The sequence below is a fragment of the Dermacentor variabilis genome, chromosome 5 (assembly GCF_050947875.1).
Source record: "Dermacentor variabilis isolate Ectoservices chromosome 5, ASM5094787v1, whole genome shotgun sequence".
NCBI lineage: Eukaryota > Metazoa > Arthropoda > Arachnida > Ixodida > Ixodidae > Dermacentor > Dermacentor variabilis.
The window spans coordinates 192749284-192773792 of record NC_134572.1 but is presented as its reverse complement, the minus strand read 5'-3'; the positions used below and the strand labels follow the sequence as shown (position 1 = coordinate 192773792).

The 24509-nt window shown below is 44.5% G+C and overlaps 1 protein-coding gene across 3 annotated transcripts in view; it reads left to right on the top strand.

The window, feature by feature from the left end:
• LOC142583417 (cytoplasmic aconitate hydratase-like) overlaps nt 1–24509 on the top strand; it is a 244026-nt gene that overhangs the window by 2728 nt on the left and 216789 nt on the right. For 2 of the 3 annotated variants that reach the window (XM_075693876.1, XM_075693874.1), the window contains exons 3-5: nt 3244–3412; nt 17501–17638; nt 17910–18011. In XM_075693876.1, the coding sequence (XP_075549991.1) occupies nt 3244–3412; nt 17501–17638; nt 17910–18011 (409 nt within the window). The remainder of the gene's footprint in view (nt 1–3243; nt 3413–17500; nt 17639–17909; nt 18012–24509) is intronic. The other variant, XM_075693875.1, reaches the window with a different exon arrangement.

The following is a 24509-nucleotide window of genomic DNA, read 5'->3' as shown; positions in this document are numbered from 1 at the left end:
ATAACACAGGCATGACTGTCAAATCACGTTTGTTTGAAGTATGAAATACACATGACAGGAAGCCACATGCTTAATGCATGCACCTTCCCATTTTACATGTTGAAATCTATATGAATAAATGCCATTTGGCGCCTCTGTTGTTTGCCTTGCCCACCTGTTGTACTGTTGATACCAAGATGCCATGGCGAAAGGAAAGCAGCGAGGAAGGAGCATCACAGGATAAAATTGAAAACAGGGAAAGCTTTCCCAGCAAGTGATCATGTCGCAGTAGGTTTTATTGTCTCTTACGGCCATGGTCAGTACACTTTTCTGAAGTGACAGTGGCTGCAGTGGCAACATATAGCATCTGCATTCGCACATTTAAATGTAAAAGATAAACATATATGTTACAAGAAACGGCCAAAGTTGCACAAGTGCACCAAGAGAAAATGTGCACGGAGTGGTTGGCAAAGTACCTTAATTAGTTTACTTCGATGGCAACCTGCGAGACAGCAAACACTTTTTTCCGAGTGCGCATCACATGTGGGGCCGAGAAAAAAAGCGAAGGGTTGGCTTGCAAGAGCTGCCTGCATGATGTAATGCTTCCACCTAATTTCTTTCCTTTCATTACTGTTAACCTTTAACAAAAATGACTTCTATTTCATATTGATGCCTAAGCTAGGCCTCTCCGCAGGCATGCTCTCAGTTATCACCATGTCATAGGCATAAAATCTTGTGTAATAGTTTACAGACAAAAAAAATTGTTTGCATATGACGTTGCAGAGCACGAAAGGGGCCGTTTAAGAAATATCCTTAGTTTATTTTATGCGTGGTATTGGCTACTTACGGGTCTTGGGAAATTTGTATGAGTGCAGAGGTAAAATGTAGCACATAAATGGCAGTAGTTTTGGGGGACTGTGTGTGTGAATTCCCCTCTTGAAAGGTTGGGCAGCCTTTCAGTGTTGTTGTGGGAGTACGCAAACTATCAGAGCATGTGCAGCTGCTGTAAAACTTTTAAAATTGAAAAGTTGTATTCAGGGGCCTTCACTTTCTGTGAGGCGTTCTGTGCAAACCATCAAACAATACAAAGAGGTAGTCAGTCTGTTGTTTATATTTGCTTTCTGGACACTACACGTGCTAAGCACGAGGACGCAGGGGTGGTCGCACGGTAGTTACTTCTGAGATACAAACTTGAATGTGTTGTCTCTGCTACCATCTTCTGTAGCTTCATTTCAGGTTGCTTGTTTTTTTTTAAAAACACCATCTCCTATTGTTCATGTGGTGGAATGGGATCAAATTTGCCACGCACATAAAATGTGCATAGACTTAAATTCTCCACTGTTTGAGAAATGATAGGATGGAGAGTAGGGGTCGTACAGATGCTGCACAAACAAGCGCATCTACCCTTATCCTGCACTATCTCGTGCCCTCAGGGCTATCGCAGGACTTGAACTGCTGATGAGCCCCTGTCTGCTTGCTCATCTTTGTTTCTCAGCTGTTGTCATACGAAGTACAAGCAAAGCCTTCGTGGGGGTTCAGTGGCTGTCGCATTTGGAGTATGATGTTGCATGTTGAGTTTCCCAGTTGCTGCATTCAAATGGAGATGGAGTGCAAGGATGCTGGTGAACCAGGCATTGTGTGCATGTTAACAGTGTTCGTATAACTCCGTTAGGGAGGAGGATGGAAAAACGTACATACAGCAGGACGGGCGCTCAACCTCCAACTGGCGTTTATTTCAGACAGCTGTTTATTTAGCACCAGAACTAAAAATCTAAGGCCTCTAGATTGGCATCTCTCACTGTTCCCACATTGCTTTTGGATGTTAAATCTTATAAATTAAATCAAGTGGGGCGTGGCTTGCTATATCTGCATTGTGAGGCCGTGTATGCCTGCCAAAGTAACATTGCCTTTCCGATACCTGTGCTACACAGGGGCACATAAATTAACACTAAGTGCACAGGGCCTGAAGATCAAGCATTGCCTCACACGCTTCTACCTGAACTGGCGGGAGGGAAGATATTGTTTTGTTTGGTATCTACTGAACTGAACCAATTTGATTAGGCTTGCTGCACCGAAAAGGTCTGCCAAATATTTGGAACAGCTCTTTTTTATTTATACAATTGTTCTTTTTTTAATAAAAATTCCCAGAAGTTGGAAAGAAATTGAAGCATAATATTGGCATCTGTTTCAGTAAAGTATAGAAACAGTGATGCAAATAATTAAAGTGCATATACCCTATACCACAATTTACACCACAAGCTTGTCAGCGGAACCACGGTGGTGCATCTTTCTATGCTCCTTATAGTCTCTGAGATCAGCGTTTACAACAGATCAGTGCCATGGACATACAAAAACAAATACGGTGGTGCTCAATACTCATAGAGTGGCATCATCTTGTTTGGGACTGAGAAAAGCATATACCTAATTGGTATCATTTGCTGACACCATTCAATCAACTTATCTTTTGACCCGCCGTGGTTGCTTAGTGGCTATGGTGTTAGGTTGCTAAGCATAAGGTCACAGGATCGAATCCTGGCCATGGGGGCCGCATTTCTATGGGGGAGAAATGCGAAAACGCCTGTGTACTTAGATTTAGGTGCCCGTTAAAGAACCCTAGGTGGTCCAAATTTCAGGAGTCTCCTACTATAGTAGGGGGGGGGGGGGGGGGGCTCATTACAAAATCGTGGTTTTGGCAAGTAAAACCCCATAATTGAATTTTAAAAAAAAAACTTATGTTTCACCTGGTAGGCTTTGCTCTGTACCGGTGCACAAATAGAAATAAGTGAGTAAAGCAGTTGATAATTTCTCAATAACTTTATTAAATCTGGCAGCAAACATTTGCACAACATGTATACACAATCACAAGCATTTCAAGGTTTGTTCGTTGTCATTGTATGGAATTTATTTCAACAAAGATGTTTGTAACAGGGAACTCCTCTTGCGCATCACGTATAATTAATCTGTTCTCACTTGCCAAACTTACTCTCATTCTACTGTAAAAGGAGGGCTGAGTGCTAGAACATTGTGCATAGCAATTTTCTGGTTTTAGTGAAAAAAAAAACAAACTGAAGTAAGTTTCGAAAAGCTTCAATTTCAAGCAGCAGTATCACAAGGAAGACATGTGGCATACTTGAACTTGGTTGCTCTGGATACCGGAGAAGCCCTTTGCAGTGCCTTTGGATTACAAAAAATTGCCTGGTCAATACCATGTGCCTTGAGTTGTCTGACGGGCAGCCAAGCTGATGCTGGACGGAACCATTGCAGGCCGTTTGCCGTTTGCGGTGCGCGTCCTGCTTGAGTCTGCGGTGCGCCACTGTGATGGCTTCCAAGTCAAGAAGCGGGATGTGGAGGCACTACTGGACTGGCAGTCTCTGCAGGGTAAAGATGTCGAGATAGCCTTCAAGCCAGCACGGGTGCTTCTCCAGGATTTTACGTGAGTGAAGCGTGGCTCAGTAAATCTTGTTGGTTCAAAATGCATAGGAAGAAGATAACGTGCGATACAGACAAGAGGGCAGAGATATGGACTAGCACAAACTTTCTACAGGTTTAATTTCCATTTGACTCATCGTTTAAACACACAACCAAAGAATGCATGCGTGGATGAAAAGGAGAGGTCAAAGGGTCACACCAAATGTATAAGATCTCGAGGCCAAAAGCATGAACCACAACAAACAATAAGCAGTAGAACTGAAAACGGCACCATCGAATACACCATTGTTGACTTTAGGGCAATCGGATAGGCAAAAAATTTTTCTTTTCTGAAAAGCCATCAAATGGCAAGTGATGCATTTGTCCCTCATTCTGTGAATATCAATTGCTTCTAAGATTTCACTAGTGAGCTTGATTCATTCACACTGCGTTGGTCTTTTCAGCATGGCTATAAATGCGTCTCGCACAGCAAAGAATTTCAGTTGCAGAGAATCACTGCTTATGTGTGTATGTGATTTAACATTTGTCTATGACTGAACAAATGTGCTGCTGCCATTGAATCGACCACGGGAGGCACGATTTGTTGTGAAAACGTTCTTCTTTAACTGAACGTGCACCTGTTTTGCCATGACCTTCATCAAACTGCAGAGGTCACGAAGCCCTCACCACTCTGGGGTTTCATGGTAGTGCTTCTCACAGCTGTCTGCTCCTGTTAAGCAATGCTGGCAGTGTCGCTAGGAGCTGCCAAGTTCCTCTGAGCTTCTTAAGGATTGCATCGAGAAAGGTTGATGGAAAAGATGCAAAGAGTGCCAGTGTTACCATGTAAAGTTTTATCTTGAAATGAGCTGCTTAAAAGGTACACTAAGGGAAAATATTAAGTCGAGCTAGATTGATAGGTTATTCGTCTAGAAGTCTATCATCATTTTCTGTGTGCCACTATATACCATTTTGTTGCATAGATAATTTAAACCACCTGAGCCAAAACGGACAAGTTGACGTAATGTCCACGTGGCCTCCCTGTATGCCACTGTCTGTGAATTAGCCAGTGCTGACATCACTTTAGAGGTACCACAGCCCACAACAGTGACGCTGCTCCGATTTTCGATTTTTGCCATTTTCTAACTTAAGAAAGCTTCATTCTCGCTACAATTGACAAATTCGTTATCAGGGAAGCCTAATCTTCCAGTCTCGCTCGACCTAATGTTTTGCTGTTGAGCTCTTCCACATCAGTGTGTGCTTGTTGTAATGCTACTTAGGAACTCGTCTGTCGTGTGACTCAATCTAGTAGTACCTCGTAATTGCATCTGTCCAATATGGCAAAGGGCGAAAAGGGACACAATATTTAATGCAGTCTCAATTTTGGCAGAAACCAGTGACGGAAACATCACTAATGCCTAGCCTGCTCAGCAGTTTTATGTGATGAGTGGTTCATGAGGTGGTGTGGCATGGGTGGCTGTTTCAATGAGCCATGCAATAGGCCACATTCACACGAATGCGGCACGTCACCATATTCCAGCACTCTGTATTCATGTGGAGTGTTTCATTATGGCGTCTTAGCCAGATCAAAATCTGGCAGTCTGGGCTGCCATCATGGGAATGATGGGTCGTACGTGAATTGACCCAAGCTTCATCCTTTTGGTTTTTGAACAGCCTTCCGGTTCGTTATACAGTTGACTCCCATTAATTTGACCACTGTGGAACAGTGAGGTTTAGTTGAATTATCCGAAAAGTCAAGTTCACAAATGGCAGCAAAGTGAACGAATCCAATAATCTTTTTAATTCCTTGAAGTACATAGTTTGTAATGCCTTGTTGCTTCTTGCTCTTGAAGTGGAACTAACCACCAGGGCGCCAACGTGTCTAAATGTTGCCTCTGCTTTGGACTGCCATCATGCTTCTGACAGTGATGCCGTAGGTCAGTGGTGCACAGACCTCAACACTGTCGTTGGTGCTGACAAAATCGTCAGAAGAGAGAAGCAGTGGCGTGGTCAGCTGAATTTTTTTGTTTTCAACCTTTTGTAGCTGCTACACATGTGAGGTGGTGCCAATGGGCTCGTATTAACCAAAGCAACACACAAATTAGATGAGCTTTCATTTTGTAACAGTGTTTGGTTTCTTGCCAGGACTTTTCAGTATGTTCAAATTAAGCAAGAAGGCAAATTAATGGGAGCCAAGTGTAATTTTATGAAGCTAACTTGTAATCGCAAATTCCACATTTAGCTTCATAATGGGGCTCTGAAACACTTGTCTAACTAATCACAGAATGGCCTCGCTATTAAAGAACCTCACCTCATGAATCTCCGGCTGCAACCATTTTTCGAATCCTTCAAGTATGATTGCACTGATGCGCAGATTTCTCTTTTTGTCCTTTCTAGTGTGCTGGAAGCTACACAGGGCCCAGTCTAAAAGTTGGACATTTTTGTTTATTTTTTTTCTTTGCGACGCTAGTTCTATGTTCAGGTGTGCACATTGAGAAAGTGATGCAAGATGGGCGCTCAGGCTGCCTTGTGCCGCCACGCTCCCCTGTAGTTATGTCTTCCACGGAAACCATTCGGAGCACACGGTTATCAGTGGCCAGAGGGCTTGTCGCGGTACTTCGTAGCGGCCACGTTATCTACACTATGCAGCACGTCGGTGCAATCTCGCTACTTGCAGGCTACTCGCAGGCTACTCGCAGCGGACACGGCTATACACACACGGCTGTGTGTAGACCGGAAGTGTAAATGTGAAATACATTTATGTTCTTTTTGAGATGGCAGACAGATATATCTTCTATTTATTTAACTCAAGATTACAAATAACAGTATTACCGAGAATAGTATTCTTGCGATCACGAAAATTGCCAATACTGGTTGGTTGGCTGTTTGTGACGTAGCTGCTGACAATGCTGCAAGAAAGAGAGCAAGCAGTTTGTCACTGTTTTGACAGGAGATTATATTGACACGTGTAATTGTTTGTCTTTTCCGGGTGACCGCTTTTCACCCTCTAACAAATGTTATCGCACAACACAGGATGCGCCTATGTATCGGAAGTTCCTCGAATGTTATCGATGGTTCTTTTTACTGTTTGGTGTCACTGAACCTTGTGTAATCTGATTTCATGTATGCGTGACGCGAATGGTGTAGAACTTTCTGGAAGATGCGCGGGCACCAGCGATTACTCTGGAACCTTCGCTGACTGATGTATCAAAGCCGACGCGCTTGATCCGCAGATAGGATTTTTGCCAATTGCCGACTGTGTTCGCCGCTTTCGTTGAGCTTTGAGTGTAGCCTGTTTTTGTGGTCACAGATTCACCCAATAAAGTTAGTTTTGCCATTCACAGTTTTCTTGCTGTGTCCTCGACCGTCACTACCACGTGACAATATATTCCCTGCTGCCATGCAGTTGAATAATATTTGGCCAGCATGTTCACAATAGCCTCATCTACTGATTTCCCACATTTTCTTGCTGTGTTCAACAAGTGTTTCAGGGCTCCTTTCCTTTCTAGCACTGAACTGTTTTCAAAACATAGTGTGCCATGGCGAGCGAGCTTTTCAAACCAACAATTTTTCTGACTGGCTCAGTTGCAGGGAAGATCGTTTTCGGTGCGCACTTGAGGTCGAGAGAGCAGGTTGAGCGGGGAGGAAAAGAAAGTAAAAACAAACAAAAAGAAACTACTGGAAATATCACAACAGCTCGGTAGACGCGAATTAGAAGCTTCACCAACAGTCGGCATCATTCAACTTCGTTTTGTGATTAGTTGAGCACGCAGTGTTGGCTGTGTATGTTCATACGACTTTATCGTTGCTATGGTGGACCCTTTTCGTGTGCGCGTGGGCCTAAACAGTGGGTACAAATGTTCGGAGTGTACATACAGATGTTTCCTTTCGTGCAGTTGTGCTGATGGTGCAGATGGTGCAAAGCCTGCTCTTGCTACCGAGTCCAGTGAACATCTCGTTTAGGACATTCTTATTTGCGTGGTTTATCACGTTAATGAAGCGATAAAGTTTATCCGGTGTTCCATATTTTAAACCAGTATGTCTGAACCATGCCTGCGTTTCTGCAGTCCTTGATTTTCCCATTTTTGCGCCTACATGTTCTTACCGATATCATCATCATCATCATCAGCCTAGTTACGCCCACTGCAGGGCAAAGGCCTCTCCCATACTTCTCCAACTACCCCGGTCATGTACTAATTGTGGCCATGTTGTCCCTGCAAACGTCTTAATGTCATCCGCCCACCTAACTTTCTGCCGCCCCCTGCTACGCATCCCTTCCCTTGGAATCCAGTCCGTACCCCTTAGTGACCATCGGTTATCTTCCCTCCTCATTACATGTCCGGCCCATGCCCATTTCTTTTTCTTGATTTCAACTAAGATGTCGTTTACCCACCCAATCTGCTCTTTTCTTATCCCTTAACGTCACACCCATCATTCTTCTTTCCATAGCTCGTTGCGTCGTCCTCAATTTCAGCAGAACCCTTTTCGTAAGCCTCCAGGTTTCTGCCCCATATGTGAGTACTGGTAACACACAGCTGTTATACACTTTCCTTTTGAGGGATAGTGGCAACCTGCTGTTCATGATTTGAGAATGCCTGCCAAACGCACCCCAGCCCATTCTTATTCTTCTGGTTATTTCAGTCTCATGATCCGGATCCGTGGTCACTACCTGCCCTAAGCAGATGTATTCCCTTACCCCTTCCAGTGCTTCGCTACCTATCGTAAACTGCTGTTCTCTTCCGAGCCTGTTAAACATTACTTTAGTTTTCTGCAGATTAATTTTCAGACCCACCCTTCTGCTTTGCCTCTCCAGGTCAGTGAGCATGCATTGCAATTGGTCTCCTGAGTTACTAAGTAAGGCAATATCATCAGCGAATCGCAAGTTACTAAGGTATTCTCCATTAACTTTTATCTCCAATTCTTCCCAATCCAGGTCTCTGAATACCTCCTGTAAACGTGCTGTGAATAGCATTGGAGATATCGTATCTCCCTGTCTGACGCCTTTCTTTATAGGGATTTTGTTGCTTTCTTTGTGGAGGACTACGGTGGCTGTGGAGCCGCTATAGATATCTTCCAGTATCTTTACATATGGCTCATCTACACCCTGATTCCGTAATGCCTCCATGACTGCTGAGGTTTCGACTGAATCAAACGCTTTCTCGTAATCAATGAAAGCTATATATAAGGGTTGGTTATATTCTGCACATTTCTCTATCACTTGATTGATAGTGTGAATATGGTCTATTGTTGAGTAGCCTTTACGGAATCCTGCCTGGTCCTTTGGTTGACAGAAGTCTAAGGTGTTCCTGATTCTATTTGCGATTACCTTAGTAAATACTTTGTAGGCAACGGACAGTAAGCTGATCGGTCTGTAATTTTTCAAGTCTTTGGCGTCCCCTTTCTTATGGATTAGGATTATGTTAGCGTTCTTCCAAGATTCCGGTACGCTCGAGGTTATGAGGCATTGCGTATACAGGGTGGCCAGTTTCTCTAGAACAATCTGACCACCATCCTTCAACAAATCTGCTGTTACCTGATCCTCCCCAGCTGCCTTCCCCCTTTGCATAGCTCCTAAGGCTTTCTTTACTTCTTCTGGCGTTACCTGTGGGATTTCGAATTCCTCTAGGCTATTCTCTCTTCCACTATCGTCGTGGGTGCCACTGATATTGTATAAATCTCTATAGAACACCTCAGCCACTTGAACTATCTCATCCCTATTAGTAACGATATTGCCGGCTTTGTCTCTTAACGCACACATCTGATTCTTGCCTATTCCTAGTTTCTTCTTCACTGTTTTTAGGCTTCCTCCGTTCCTGAGAGCCTGTTCAATTCTATCCATATTATAGTTCCTGATGTCCGCTGTCTTACGCTTGTTGATTAACTTAGAAAGTTCTGCCAGTTCTATTCTAGCTGTAGGGTTAGAGGCTTTCATACATTGGCGTTTCTTGATCAGATCTTTCGTCTCCTGCGATAGCTTACTGGTTTCCTGTCTAACGGAGTTACCACCGACTTCTATTGCGCACTCCTTAATGGTTCCCATGAGATAGTCGTTCATTGCTTCAACACTAAGGTCCTCTTCCTGAGTTAAAGCCGAATACCTGTTCTGTAGCTTGATCCGGAATTCCTCTAGTTTCCCTCTTACCGCTAACTCATTGATTGGCTTCTTGTGTACCAGTTTCTTCCGTTCCCTCCTCAAGTCTAGGCTAATTCGAGTTCTTACCATCCTATGGTCACTGCAGCGTACCTTGCCGAGCACGTCTACATCTTGTATGATGCCAGGGTTCGCGCTGAGTATGAAGTCGATTTCATTTCTAGTCTCACCATTCGGACTCCTCCACGTCCACTTTCGACTAACCCGCTTGCGGAAAAAGGTGTTCATTATCCGCATATTATTCTGTTCTGCAAACTCTACTAATAATTCTCCTCTGCTATTCCTAGAGCCTATGCCATATTCCCCCACTGACTTGTCTCCAGCCTGCTTCTTGCCTACCCTGGCATTGAAGTCGCCCATCAGTATAGTGTATTTTGTTTTGACTTTACCCATCGCCGATTCCACGTCTTCATAAAAGCTTTCGACTTCCTCGTCATCATGACTGCATGTAGGGGCATAGACTTGTACCACCTTCAATTTGTACCTCTTATTAAGTTTCACAACAAGACCTGCCACCCTCTCGTTAATGCTATAGAATTCCTGTATGTTACCAGCTATTTCCTTATTAATTAGGAATCCGACTCCTAGTTCTCGTCTCTCCGCTAAGCCCCGGTAACACAGTACATGCCCGCTTTTTAGCACTGTATATGCTTCTTTTGTCCTCCTAACCTCACTGAGCCCTATTATATCCCATTTACTACCCTCTAATTCCTCCAATAACACTGCTAGACTCGCCTCACTAGATAGCGTTCTAACGTTAAACGTTGCCAGGTTCAGATTCCAATGGCGGCCTGTATGACGATACAAATTAATAATTCACAGTTGAGTAACATTACGAACTTGCTGCTTCTAATTATTCTATTATGTTACTATTTTCGTGCTAGACTTGTCTGGTTATGCAGAATAGCATTGAAACTACTTCAGCTCACATTTCTAGGTGAATGGAATTTTCCTTGTTACAGATAGCATCTAAGAACTGCAGACCACATAATTATATTAGTGCTTCCTGCCCAAGTGAAATGCTAGTCTGCTTGTCTTATGTAAGCCTTGACATGCTCGGCACTTATCTTGAAGTCTGGCCGAGAACATTCCTATTATTTTGATGTGCAGTCTGGCTATACAATTTTTTTTTCCTAATTGGAGTTCTACTTTCTTTTTGGCAAAAGTATAGCTGCATACCAGTCACCACCAGTGCTTGTCTGTGCATTGGAAATACATGAGAACAGCCTGCTTCTGTCGCAGCTTAAATATAATTTTTTTTGACATATTTAATCATCATTTAATTGTTGCAGCCATTACACAAACACAGTGCATAGTTCAGCTTCTTAAAGTGCCTAATTTGGTTTTAAACACCACAGGAACTTTATCACTTTATTAACATGATTGACCGCACGAATAAGAATGTCCCAACGAGATGTTCGCTAGACTCACAAGCATGAGCAGTCTTTGCACTAGAAGCATCACTGGATAAAGTTTGCTTCGCCACAGTAGAGTTGGTTATGCGATGAAGCATATGAAAAGTGGAAAGGTTCAACTATAAGAAAAAGATGTGCGACAGACTCAACTGCAGACTCAACCAAACCAGCTAAATGATTCGCTCAAGCTAATACAGTAGCAACCAGAACAGCTCACAGTCAATGCACTTGATGCTCGAGCCAACCATGTGCGACATCAAACCTGCAGGGCACGAGTGTGTGGACCTCAAGAGGCGAACTGATGTCACGGTTGATAATTCACTTATACGCAAGCATGTTTGTGAGCCAACACTCCGAGTTCTGTGGTCTCCACATGACATACAAAATGACATCGATTGACATATATTGGTACTGGCACAACATGATTAGCTTAGAGAGAGAAATCGCTTTATTTCATTATAAGAAAACGCATCGATGCCCTTGGTCCAGGGGCATCGCTTGCTTCAGCACTAGGCCAATAAAGTCCGCAAGGAATCGTCGGCCATGGACGGTGGTCAGCGGAAAGATGGGTGGGAGTGATGAGGGTTTGGGTAAGGGGGGTAGTTTTGGATGCATATGATGTGCAGTGTGTTGGGAGGATACAACTCACAGTGGCTACAGCGAGGGAGGTCTTCAGCAAGTAGGCCTTGCAGGAGGGGCTTTCGTGCTAGAGTGAGCAGGGTGTGTTCGTCTGAGCTTGTTGGATGAGCGTGCCCTGTTTGAAAGTGAAAGTGAAAGTTTATTTTCTTTTCAACAAAAAGAGGGCGCCAAGACAAAAGGCAAGACCCTGACAAGGTCCTGGTCACCTGTAGAATAGCTGGCATTGTGCACGAGCTCTTCACAACAAATTCACAATGAATTTCTCAAGCGTTGTAAAAAGCTTGACGCAGTAAGTTAAGATGCGTCAAATTTGTACTAGAAAAAAATCGGATACGCAACTTATCGTATGAGTGGTATAAAGATACATAATTTTTTTACAAACATAATAATGTCAGTCCTAAAACACAGAAACAATATCACAAAGCTTACAACAGCGTTATAGAAAAATCAGTTGAAAGGTAGTAAAATAAATAGAAATAAATACAAAGTCTGTCGACTAAATAAATATCTAATTCCGTATGTTTCAATAGGTATTTTTTAATTGTAGATTTAAAACTTTTTGTGGAAGGTAATATTCACTTTCAAAGGGAAATTGATTTATTACTGTGGGAATCTGGTAGCTTAGTGTTTGCTTGCCATAATTGGTGCATGTGATTGGAACAAGCTTACATTTCGTCCGAAAAGCATAATGGCTGCTGGAATTATCTGGTCAAGAAAAGAAAAATGGATGATGATGTATGTACTTAAGTAGACTGAAATTATTACTTCTTTTACTTTAAGGATGCCATTGTCACAATCCGCCCGGGTTCGTGAACAAGGGAGGGCTAGAGGCACCCTCCGTTAGACGGACATTCTGCAGCGTGGTGGTGATGGACGATGACTGACCGCCGAGCAGCAGTGCTCGCCGGTGTTTATTGGTGCGGTGACCAATGTTGCCTAACTGAGCCTGGCGGGTTAACAAAGATTATGCCCGAGGGGGCGTCACATGCTTGCTGCAGCCATGTTTATGAAATAGCGGTGACGTAGGTAAATCTGAAGGTCTGCCATGAAACCCCTCAACAGTACGCAAAGCACGTTTCTGAATTGAAATTAGCTTAAGGTAATTTCTGGACGTCGTAGTTCCCCAAACAAGGATACAGTATGATAACCTTGAGTACAGAAGTGCGTAATACATGGATATCTTTAACCAGGGGGGCAACAAATGAGATATCTTATACAAACAACCTACTGGTTTACTTAGATCAGACATTAATTTTGTGGTGTGAAAATTCCAAGAAAGATTCTCATTGAACCAAACACCAAGAAATTTCTGGTTTGAAACACGCTTTAATTCAGTATGCACATAGAAAATTTTCAGAGTGATACTTTCTACTGTATTAATAGGATGAAAAATAATGTAGCTTGTCTTTGATAAATTAAGGCTTAGCCTATTGATCAATAACTGGTTAAATAGCTTTCTTAAATATGCATTTGCCGTAGCCTCCATTTTGGACAAGGACTGGGAGGAGGAGGAATAAACTTTATTAGTAGAAATGAGCCGACGGTAAAATCGTCCGAGGTGGGTGGCGTCCCTAGTCCAGGATGCCGTGGGCCTGAGCCGATAGCTTGGCCCTGCTCACCATGTGATGCTGGTCTTCAGGGCTCGAGCTTGTCGGCTGGGCCTCCCACTGCTCGACGGTTGGTCCGGCGATGGGCGGCGTCGATGGGTTTTGTTGACATTCACATGCCGTGTGGTAGAGGGTATTGGGCGTAGAGCAGAAGGCGCATTTGTGAGTATAGCTCATAGGATACATGGTGTTGCAGATGGGTCACAAGCCCCAAGGGTAGCGTTGGCCTGGCGGCCTGGGGCACAACTGGAAGTATCCGAAGGTCCTGGCAAAGCATGAGTCGACTGCTAACAGAACAACTTGTTTATTCTAGCATTGCAAAAGAGCGGCCGGTCAGGTCGACCGAAGTGGAGAGACGGGAGAGCACGTTACTCGACGGAAGAAATCGGAGCCTCTCTCGGCGTCCGGGGCAGCTGCTTTTATACTCTCGGAGTCGAGGGCAAGAAGGAACAGCTTTCGAGAGGCGCCCCTGACGGCGGGGCACGGACACGCTGAGAGGCACGTTGAGACAAGAAGTGACGCATCCGCCGGGCCGGCGCCGGTCAGACCTCCTCGCTTCACAGTTGGGGAGCTCTTCTCCCCGGCTGCCACGCTTTGACAAGCGTGGGCACCAACATGCACACACACTCACACACACACACACAAAGACACGTGGCATTGAAACATGCCTGGACGCGCTTGGCAGGAAGCGTTACGGCAGCGCTGAACGGGCCAAAATGTCCGCCGCTTTGAATGAAGCCCCAGCGTCCGTTGCATCCGCGCCGGCTATACCACGCGTCGTAGGCGAAACGTATCAATGGCGTGTAGCAGGGTGCCGTGCGGGAATGTGCCGGTCTAGTTTTCGGAAGATCACCGCCTCTTCTCTTGTCAGCTTGGGATGCGGGGGTGGATAGATCCTCCTACCCAGGAGTGGGATTAAAAGAACATATTCGTATCGTCAGCGCACATGACCAGATTAGGCGATTCGGATATGCTAGCGATATCATTTACGTATACTAAAGACAATAACTGTCCTAATATTGATCCTTGAGGAACACCATGCTGAATTTCCAATTTCTCTGATGGTATGCCATTAACTTGAACCATACTGCAATCTGTTATTTAAATAATTCTTTAGCGAGTCAGATGCCATACTACGTATGCCGTAACTGTTAAGCTTGCGTAGCAGGGTGTTGTGATGAACGCTATCGAATGCCTTTGGGAAATCTAAGAAAAAGACCAAGACTGTTTCATTTCAGTATTGTTAATAATTTTTTTCTTTTACTGTTAAAAGTGCCTGCTCTGTTGATTTGTTTTTCAGAAATCCATACTGCAAGTAAGTAATAACATTGAACTTATGGTTGGCATGTAAACCTCTACGCAACTAAGATGTCGATCAGTCTCGTATTCGTGCAGCCGTTGACTCGACCCTTACCATGATGATTACGCTGAATTCTCATACGATGAATCATTGCTCCTCCGGTCAAAAGCTGTTTTGTCTTGATGTTACAATCTTGGCCACTGGTATATTATATAAAGCTATATATAAAGTTAAGTGCAGATGGTATCTCAAGCTTCCTTGAGAGACCTCTGCACACTGCTAATTGGGAAGCTCACAACAACATTGCCTTAGACTGCTTGTGCGCTAATTCCACAATGTACAATGAGCTTTTGCTAATGGAATAAGTCAGGCATCACAACAGTTCACAATGCATTCAATGAATTAAAGGCACAAAAGCGAAAAATGTGCCGTTATATATCCTTTTCCCATTATAAGCTGAAATAAAAATCCTTGTTTTCTGTCGAAACTATATAGATGGACGCACTGCAATGAACTTGCTCTGGGCGGACATTTCGTACTCTTTATTTTGCAATCGTACTGACGAAGTTATTGAGGTACAATCATGGTGCCATGTAAGCACAGCACTGGTATGACCCCCTGCATTGGCAGCAACGGCTGCCCTCGCCACTTGTGTTGCCTCTCCATGTGAAGGGCAATCCGTTCTACGCATTCCTTTATTTTAAGGGCCTGTTTTAAAACACCCACTCCGTGAAACGTCACATGGTGGGTGTTGAATCAAGTGACTTCTGGTTAGCTATTGTCATTTTTTTCTCTTCCCTTCCCCTTCTCTCGACCTCAAGTATGCACTGAAAACCGTCTCCCCAATTATAGGACTGCTGCAGCATTGCCCCAGGTGGGGCCAGTGTCAAACGGCATTTGATAATTCAGGCACTCTGAAGTCATTTTCTTGACCTTTTTAGACAAAACCCCCATGTGGCACTTCAGAAATGTTGCTCTCGGTAAATGGCAGAGCTATCTGCTTTTCTCATTATAGGGTGATTTGCTGTTAGGCTGCTAGGGCAATCAGGAAAGAAATTTGGAATGGTGATGGGGCTTTGCGATGCAGAATTCGGCAAGCACAGTCACCATGTTGCAATGTTGTGACCTGCTTAGCTAGCGGTGGCTTATGAGCAGCAGGTTTGCCTTTGTAACTAAAAATGCATTGGAAGAACCTTGTGCTATAATCACAGACTCCTGGCTGCATTTGCGGGCTGCCAGTGGTGCACAGCCACATCGTTTGTTAACACTCTTTGGACAACTACAGGCAACACAACACAAAAAAGTTTTCTTGCAGAGTTTTGGTGTTGGGCACGAAGTTTCTGGATAAATGTCTTCGGCCAACACCAAATGACAGGCCGCAAGTCTGATTTGTTGGGTTAGAGGGTTATCTGAGGATGGGGGAAGACTTAGTCTGGTGCACGACTAAATTTTTTTTAAAGCCTGGTCAGAGGAGAAAGGCCAATGCAAGGTCCTCGGCTTGAGTGGTACCACACCGGTATTGTAGAGGAAGTGCAATGTACACTCGCGTGCGACATGACTGCAACATGGTGCCATAGGTTGAAGGCACTCCAAGACTACACGGCAGCGCTGACATATGATGAATTGGTTTCATAAATGCAAGTAATCGGAATGATGTTTACTTCTCCAGTGTTTTGGTATGTCGGCACTGGCATGCAGTCTTGGAGACCCTTCAACCATGGGCACAGTGTAGCAGCTCATATTGAATGCTGTTGTACACTTTTGTTTTACGCTCAGTAAGAACTGATTGTGCAAGTTCAAAACAGAGTGCAGGTGGCTAAGGGCGAAGCTTGTTTCTAGTATTCTGCCTTGTGTTGCCTCATTATTGCTGGAAAATTTTCCATAAAATACATTTTCTTATGCAATGAAAATGCTTATTCTAGGGGGATTTTGCACGTTTAGATGAAAAATAAACTTTTCCTTCTCATATTGATATGTATGGTCCTTAGAAGGTTAACTGTGTCTTCCCTACATTGCAACAACAACATCGTACTGCTTAGAATATACTGACTAGTGTGTTAAGCACTAGTGTGCTGGCATGGAGTATGATGAATGCCAGTGGTGTGGGACACAACAGTGTGTGAGGGTTTCCCTCAATCCAGACACTTCTGGCTTACTTGGCAAGCATACGCTTGTAAACAACAACAGTATCTTTAACGCCAAGGTCCTGTGACATGCATTGTACAAAATTAGAGCCTTGCAGCACCCCTTCACATACTCCCGAAATGTCAATTAGCTGAGAGATCACCAAGAGAAGTATGCAAAACTGCCGACACCTTAACTTGACTGCGCAGGTGCAGTAGCTACAGCTAGGTTAGTGGAGCAGGTGTTTACATGCCACATTAGCCAGGCAATTGAGTTCCTAAAGCAGCCTATTGAAAAGAAAAGTTCATTTTGTGCTTAGGCTTGTGTGATGGCCTTGCTTCCCTTCTGGTAATGTACTCTGAGGTACTTATTGTCATCTTACAGCTACATAAGTCTATGGCTGTAATACCAATTCAAGCAAGCAGAGTTTGAAAAGGGCCTAGTTTGTGTGGCTTCATCGTTCTGTTGCGCTGTGGCAGGGAACCTGTTTTGTGTTCTTTGTTTTCCACTAACCTCGTGTGTCACCGTACCTGCCACAGCATAACAGAACAGCGTAGTATCAATGGCTGTACTCGTTGAGTTGGCCAGAATAGATTGGGGAGCTAGTTAGGTTACATCACTGATTTTTAGCGCACAAAAGCAGGACACAAAGATATAGTGGTGTTGTAGGTGCACTGTGCCTTAGGTGCACTGTGTATTTGTGGTTAGTGAACCACAGGATGCATAGAAGTTCTTTCCAGAGCTGCCAGGGTGTATGTTTCTTGAATCTTCCACAACTAGTGCGCCCCTAAACTTGCACAATCAAGGAATGTTGTCTGTAGTGTGAAGTAGCTTGTGGGAAATGGGCGCACATTTACCGAGGCTCTTGTTGCTGTCGCAGGGGTGTTCCAGCAGTGGTGGACTTTGCTGCCATGCGTGATGCTGTGCAACGGCTGGGAGGGGACCCCTGCAAGATCAACCCGCTCTGTCCCTCAGACTTGGTTGTGGACCACTCCATCCAAGTGGACTTCTCTCGCATGTGAGGGGCACGCCTTAGTCGGGTGCACATATGCGAGGCACTCAGAGTGTTTTGCATGTGCCAGGGTAGGAAGCACGGCTGCACTAAGAGTGAGCAGAATGTTTTGCTCCGTCGACTGGCAGTAGCTGTGCAGTTTGTTGGCTTCATGTGTGTGTATGCTGTGAGCCTGATGCGTACAGTAGAGAACCTGTTTGTCGGCCTGGCATGCATGAGAGCAGGCCCAACTTTTGCAATGAGGAAGGGGGGGCCTCTGAATGGCGCCTGTTTCCAGCCTCTTGTGCCAGGCGCCCAACCCGGGGGGAGGAGGAGGAGGAGGCCCGCGGCCCCGCCTGCAGCACACCGTCTGCCCTTTTCACGGCCGCCCGGCTGTCGGGTGCGTCTTTCGCTGGGGCCCACATAAGCTGACATGCAGGGCAGGGTTCCATGTCTCCCTGCCGGTGGGTGAGTCCCATAAGGGCACACAGCATCATTCGAGGTTCTTGTTAGCCCAGCTGGTATGTGTCCGTCTCGAAAGATTCAGCTTAAAGGAACATTAAAAGAAAATTTTAAGCGGAGCTAGATTGATGGATTATTCGTCTAAATGTCTGTCGTCGTTTTCTGTGTACAAACATATAGCTTTTTCTTTTGGAAATTGCCACCTAATGCCCCGCTGCTGCTCCTCAGTTTGAACAGCCCTTGCAAAACGGACAAGTTGACGTGGTCTCCCTCTGTGCCACTCTCTGTGAATCTGCCAGCGCTGTCGTCACATGAGTGGTGCCATAGTTCAGAACTGGTGGTGCCCCTCTGATTTTTTCTTTTTCGTAATTTTCTCATTACAGAAGCTGTGTATGTGCAACAAATGATGAATTGATTATCACTAAAGCCTGACGTTTTAGTCTAGTTTGATATTTTCCTTTAGTGTTTACTTTTTGAGAGACAACTCTGGACAACAAAATCGCGATTTTCTTTGTAAATCGAAATGCCCTGCTGTCCAGGTGTCACATCCTGCCAACCTATTGCACGCACTTCCTACATTACGCATATTAAAGAGTACAAAAATGCTACAGCATAGACAGCTTATAACACAAGTCACCATAGGCACAAATGTCTGCGCTATAAGCGGCACCCTACTATAACCAAACGGCATTTTTCAAAGGCAGTACACGTGCAAAACATGTAGACCAAGCAGCCTTCGAGATTCAAAGCATGCAACTGGGTTGTTTGCATCCGTTTATATTTATAAACGTTGGAAGGTTAACATTCGAGAACATGTGGTCTTCGCATAAAGTAGACAAATGGGCACAGAGAAAAAAGAAAGCCTGCTCGATTACTCATATTTCCCCACCCCACTGTGCCACCAACTCCACAGAACTAATCTAGAACAGCAACCAAATTCCATGCACCATATGGTTCCTCGTTAAATTTTTCCAACTGATCCAAGTGCGTGATGTCGAAAACATGGCGACCGCGAACCAAACTGCTGCCATTTGAGTGTTGCATGTGCCACCCGTGCAGCAACCTTCGTTGTCGAGGTGGTTCCTTTGCTCTCCAAGTGCCCTCCGCTGACAGCCACTGCGAAGTGTTTCGTTGGCTCAGCAGCAGACTGCAATTTTGGTTGCAGATTATTGGCGAGGCAGCATCGGTTAAGCCTAGCTGACGAGTGAGTCGTGCAGCATGCCGTTGCAAAAAGTTTGGGTTCGTGGGCGAACCAAAACCGTACAGGCTAAAGCTAAGGCTAAATAGGCTAAAGCCAGAGTCCTTCCATGTTTTTCTGGTCACGAAACTCCGCCGTCACGCTATGGGAGAGGTTCATATGCTGCCCAAAGGTGCCGCGACGCGGCGCCACTGTGCCACAGAGGGCATCGTTCGCGTACCGAAACGCGCGCGCAGTGCGAGGCAAGCTGAGTGATCAGGTGCGTTATGTGCATGTGCTGCGCTATTTTTCGAGTGCTGGGCTGTTTGGTTTAAGTGCGGGGTGGGACAACGATGCCGAACACGTGTTGCGTGCCTGGGTGCCGTTCCGGCTACAAGGGCACGACCGAAAAGGTGTCGTTGTTCAGTTTACCTAATAACAAGGAGCAGCGCGAGAAATGGAAGCGGGCCATACCGCGGCACGAAAGTGGCGGTTTTAATTTCGAATTGAAGTATACGCGTGTGTGCGCGAAACACTTTGACGCCTCGGACATCGTCACTGCGTACAATTTCAACATCAACGGCGACGACGTGTCCCTGGAGCGTGAGAAGCCGACGCTGAAGACTAACGCCGTTTCAAAGATGCTTTTAACAAACTTCTTGCATTGTGAATGGTGGACCATTTATGACCGGACGCCTCTGTACTATCTGTATTTCGCTCCGCTTGTTTTACATGATAAATAAATGATCGTGCTTGTATTTTGTTTTTGCACCAACACGTTTTATTTCTTTTCTTAATCGAATTATAAAGTTCTTTTTTCATTTTTCGACCATGATAAGAATATCAGGACCGGTGATTGCAACATTTTAACACATTGTAAATAGTTGCGAATTAAGAACCAAAATACCTAGTCTCGTCGTTTCTGCGTCGAAACCACGAGCAGCGTGAATAAGTGCTGGGCTTACTGACGCTTCTAAACGACTGCTTGCTAAGGCAATTGCCTAATTACAGCTAGTTTCAACTGAACCTAACACTTCAGGCTCGCCTTAATCCGTTGTTAAAAGCCGCACCGAAGACATTTAGTAGCGAAGTTCGTCTTGCATTATCTTATTCAGAAATGGCATCGCTTTGCAAGAAATCTTAAGCGCATGGAGCAGCTCAGTTCGCTTTTCTTTGTCATGAAGTATTCTACGGTAGCAGCCCTTTGCAATAGCAATTTCATTCTTTTGATCTCGTTATAAGATACTGCCCACAGAGTCCTTCTCTACCACAGTTTAACAGAAACTGAACAGCTGTGCTCGGCGAACAATCTGGCGCTATGCGCAATGGAGAATTGGCGCTTACTCATCTGGTGATAAGTGGGACCACTGGCGTTTTGTTGCGAATGCGCGGTGTTTAATTTAAGGCAAATAATAAAAAGCGGAGCCCACCGAAGCGTTGAGGCGAACGGCGATGATGAAGAAATCCGGACCGAGACCGCCCAGCCGTGTACAGCGGACGCACTTCGACGGGGGCGAAATGCAAAACACCCGTTTATTTAAATTTAGGCGCATTTTAAAGGATCCCAGGTGATCAAAACTAATCCCGAGTCCCCCACTACGGCGTGCCTCATAATCGTATAGCGGTCCTGGCTCTTAAAATTCCAGATCTTTCTTTTTTTTCGGTCTGAGACCGCCGCAAGCTCCATGTTATGAGCGGCTTTTTTTTTTTCGTCCCGTGCGCTCATATCATCGCAGAAGACACGCTCAGGCAGTAATTTAATTATATTCAATGTTAAAAATAGTTACGTGAAACTAAAGCGATGGTTGAGGAAGTTGAGAAAGCTAGAATACCGAGGCTGCCCCACACACAACCACAGCGGCAGCGGCGTTCGCATGCCCTCTCATGCACGGTTGCGCCTCTAGCGGCGGGCGCTGGCGCTATATGAAACTGAGGCGGCAGTTTCGTGACCAGAAAAAACATGGAAGGACTCTGCTAAAGCTAAGGTCCACCACACAGGCTAAAGCTAATAAATTGTTTATACAGCTATTTTATTCATCAAAAATAGTTTTCAAAGTTGGAGTAATAAGTTATGTTGCATTAATTAACTGACATGTCACTTAATTACAAATATACCAAGGTATTGAATTATCACTGAAAGAATGACGCCAAGTTTGCTTAAATACGTTCGGGGAAACATCTTCAAAACTTCTGTAATGCAGAGGCTCCTCACAAAAAGAACAAAGCTGAGAAAATTGCATTCAAAGTTTTGAAAATGTTGAAAATTTTATTTGTTGACCTTATATTAAAAAGAAAGACTTTAGAATGAAGCTCAGCTTTTGCTGAACACAATGGAACTGAATTTATTGAAATCTGTTTAGGAAAACATGAGGTACAGCCATTATTTCTTGTTTTGTATGTGTAAAAGTGGGCAAATTCCCTGCTCATGTGTCACAGCATTTGTTTTCAAGGTGCAAAAATGTCACCTGCTCTGCAAGACTCGTCACAGTCGACGGTACATGCACGAGACCCACATCGTGTTCAACACATAAGCTGCGGACACACTCCGGTGCTGTTCGCATTTCCAAGTGTTGTGAATGTGCTGTCTTAGCTAATAGTGACATTATAGATATACCTAGTCTCAAAACAGGGTCTAGACTGCAAGAACTCGCATTGCCGCAGAAAGTTTTGGGAACAAGCGCTGGTGCATTGTACGGTTTGCTAAGTAAATTGGCAAGTGCATGACGTCTGCATTGTCAGATAGTACTATGTGACTCCATGACACAAGGCTTTGCTTTGCTACAGTTAAACTGCCGACGCGATATGGGATTGCACGACGTGTTGATAACTTCTATGGTCCGGTCCGGCGCAATCCAATCACCTGCTCACATGCTAGCTCGTCTAATCCTTGCGACAAGTGCTTCCTCTTTCTCGCCGTGTGAACAGATACTTTTTGTGCTTTGCTTTCCCTACGTGAGTCCAGTTTCATGCTTCTTAAAACGAGCGCCAAATAACTACTGCTTGCAATCGCAGTGTGATGAACAAAGAAACAAAGGATCAACTTCGAAGAAGGCCTAGCTTTCAAGCATGCCGCCCGAAGCGTCATTGCACCGTTGCTGTAGCAAGAACCAATCATAAGATGCCTCAGTGTGCTGGCATACTGAGCCAAATGGCAGCGCCGCTTGCATCACCAACCTTGTCAAAGTAGCATGCTCTGCAAGGACATTTGAAGCTGTTCTGTTTCTGTGAGCTCTCTAAAGACAAAGGGTTAGACAAACATACTGCCGAGCTATGCCTCTAAACGCTGAACAAGAAGCTAAATTTAGTTCTGAATGCATCATGCGCGGTGCTACAACAGCACCATCTGTGTACGTAACCCTTTGCATGATTGAGTAGTGGCTCCTTTCCTCTATACAGCGATACCAAAGCAGGGCCCTTGGCTAGTACAGTTGCAGATACATAAGTGACCATAGTACAATGCTTTCGTAACATGCGGTTCAAGCAAGCTAGTCGCTATGCTGGCCAAACCAAAACACATTTCACGTCAAGAATTGTCTATATTGGTTGACGTTTTCTCAAGTGACATTACGCTTTGTCGTGCTTACACATCTTTTATTCGATTCAGGATGAAGCCAAACATATCACTAGTTTACGACATCATATACTAGCCTATAGCTGCCTGCTCATAGCCACTTTAGTAGCTGCACATGTGTCAGGCGGTTCCCGACCACAGTGCATGGCCACCTTTAGAAGGCAAGCAAGGTTTGCCTTCTAAATGAAGTTCCCAATTTCGAAAAATCTGTCGTTCTTCTGACACTATTTTTTATTTGAGTAAAGGAGAACAAAATGATCTTACACCATTGGGCATGCCATGCATCCAGACAGGTTATTCCGTTACTCTGCTTATTAACGTAAAAACAAAACACATTGATATATTTATCAGGAAGAGCTTTATTTTTTTGTTTCACATCTACTGGCATGTTAGGTGGCCCCATTTTTTCCAGGAAGCCTCTCAGACCTCCTTTCATTGCACTTTCAAAATACTTGAGGGTATGCACAGAAACATAGCGCGCAACCTAAATAAATGTGCACTGTGGCGCGACTGCATGCGACATCATTCTTGGCCTCCATTGTGTCATTGGTCAAGCGTGCTCTCACTAAACTGAATCATTCTTGATGACTATAAGTTGCTGTATTCAAATGCACTTACACCTTGTAATTCAGAAAGGTTTTCGGGTTTTCAGAAATGTAGAATGTGCAGAATACCAAGTTGTTTATATGAGTATTTACAACGGCAGAGGTAATCACCCTGAGTTTGACAGCACAATAGCTGGTAGGAGAAACGCAATATATTGGCCAAGTCTAATTTAGCCTAAATGGTAAAGTTACTGGTTTTGTAGTTTTCTAGTTTTGTGTAAAATCAACATTTAGTGCTCCAGGACTCTGTGCCCATTTGATTCCAACTCCACTCCATAATTTCGGGCACCCATTCCATTCCCACTTCACATGCCTGACTGGTGTCGTTATTCCATTCCTATTCCATTCCCAAGTGTCTAAAAATATGGAATCATGCCCAAATCATTCTAACTTTAGAGTTGCCACTCTGCAACTGGGGCTTTTAGAATGACCTACTGGTTGGGGCAGACTCCGGAATAATTTTGACCCTCTAGTGTTGTTTAATGTGCACCTAAATATAAGGGCAATAGAATTTTTGTATCACTACCGTCGAGATGCGGCTGCTGCGGTCAAGATCGAAGCCACGACCTCAAGCAATGCCATAGCCTCAAAGCTACCGTAGTGGGCACAAAAGTGTTGATATGTGACATGTGACTGCTTCCGTAGTGTCACCTAGACCCTCTGGTGCTTTTTGCGTTTGCACGCCCTGTATCAGTTGTCAAATTTGCAAGGATGTTTATTTTGGAGAAATTGGAGAAATGTGCCATACCGTACTTTCAGTTTGCCTGCAACTACATTCGTATTTCCTTGCTTTCGACGTCGCCTTTTGACTAGGCTTCGCTAGTTTTCGTTTCGAAGAAGCACCGGCAACGTGTCTGAAGACCATGCCGGTGACGTATAAAAATGTAAATATCGCGATTGCTGCTGAACTGAGGGAGTCATTGCGACCCGTCAGAAACTGTCTTATTAAGCAGATTTTTGTTTACCGTGTGTCTATGGAAAACCAACCAAACATCCCCATATTATTCGGTATATCCCAGAATTCGGCTCTACCGAGTTCATCACTGGAGTTTACTGTTAGTTCCTGTAGCACACAAAATCGGT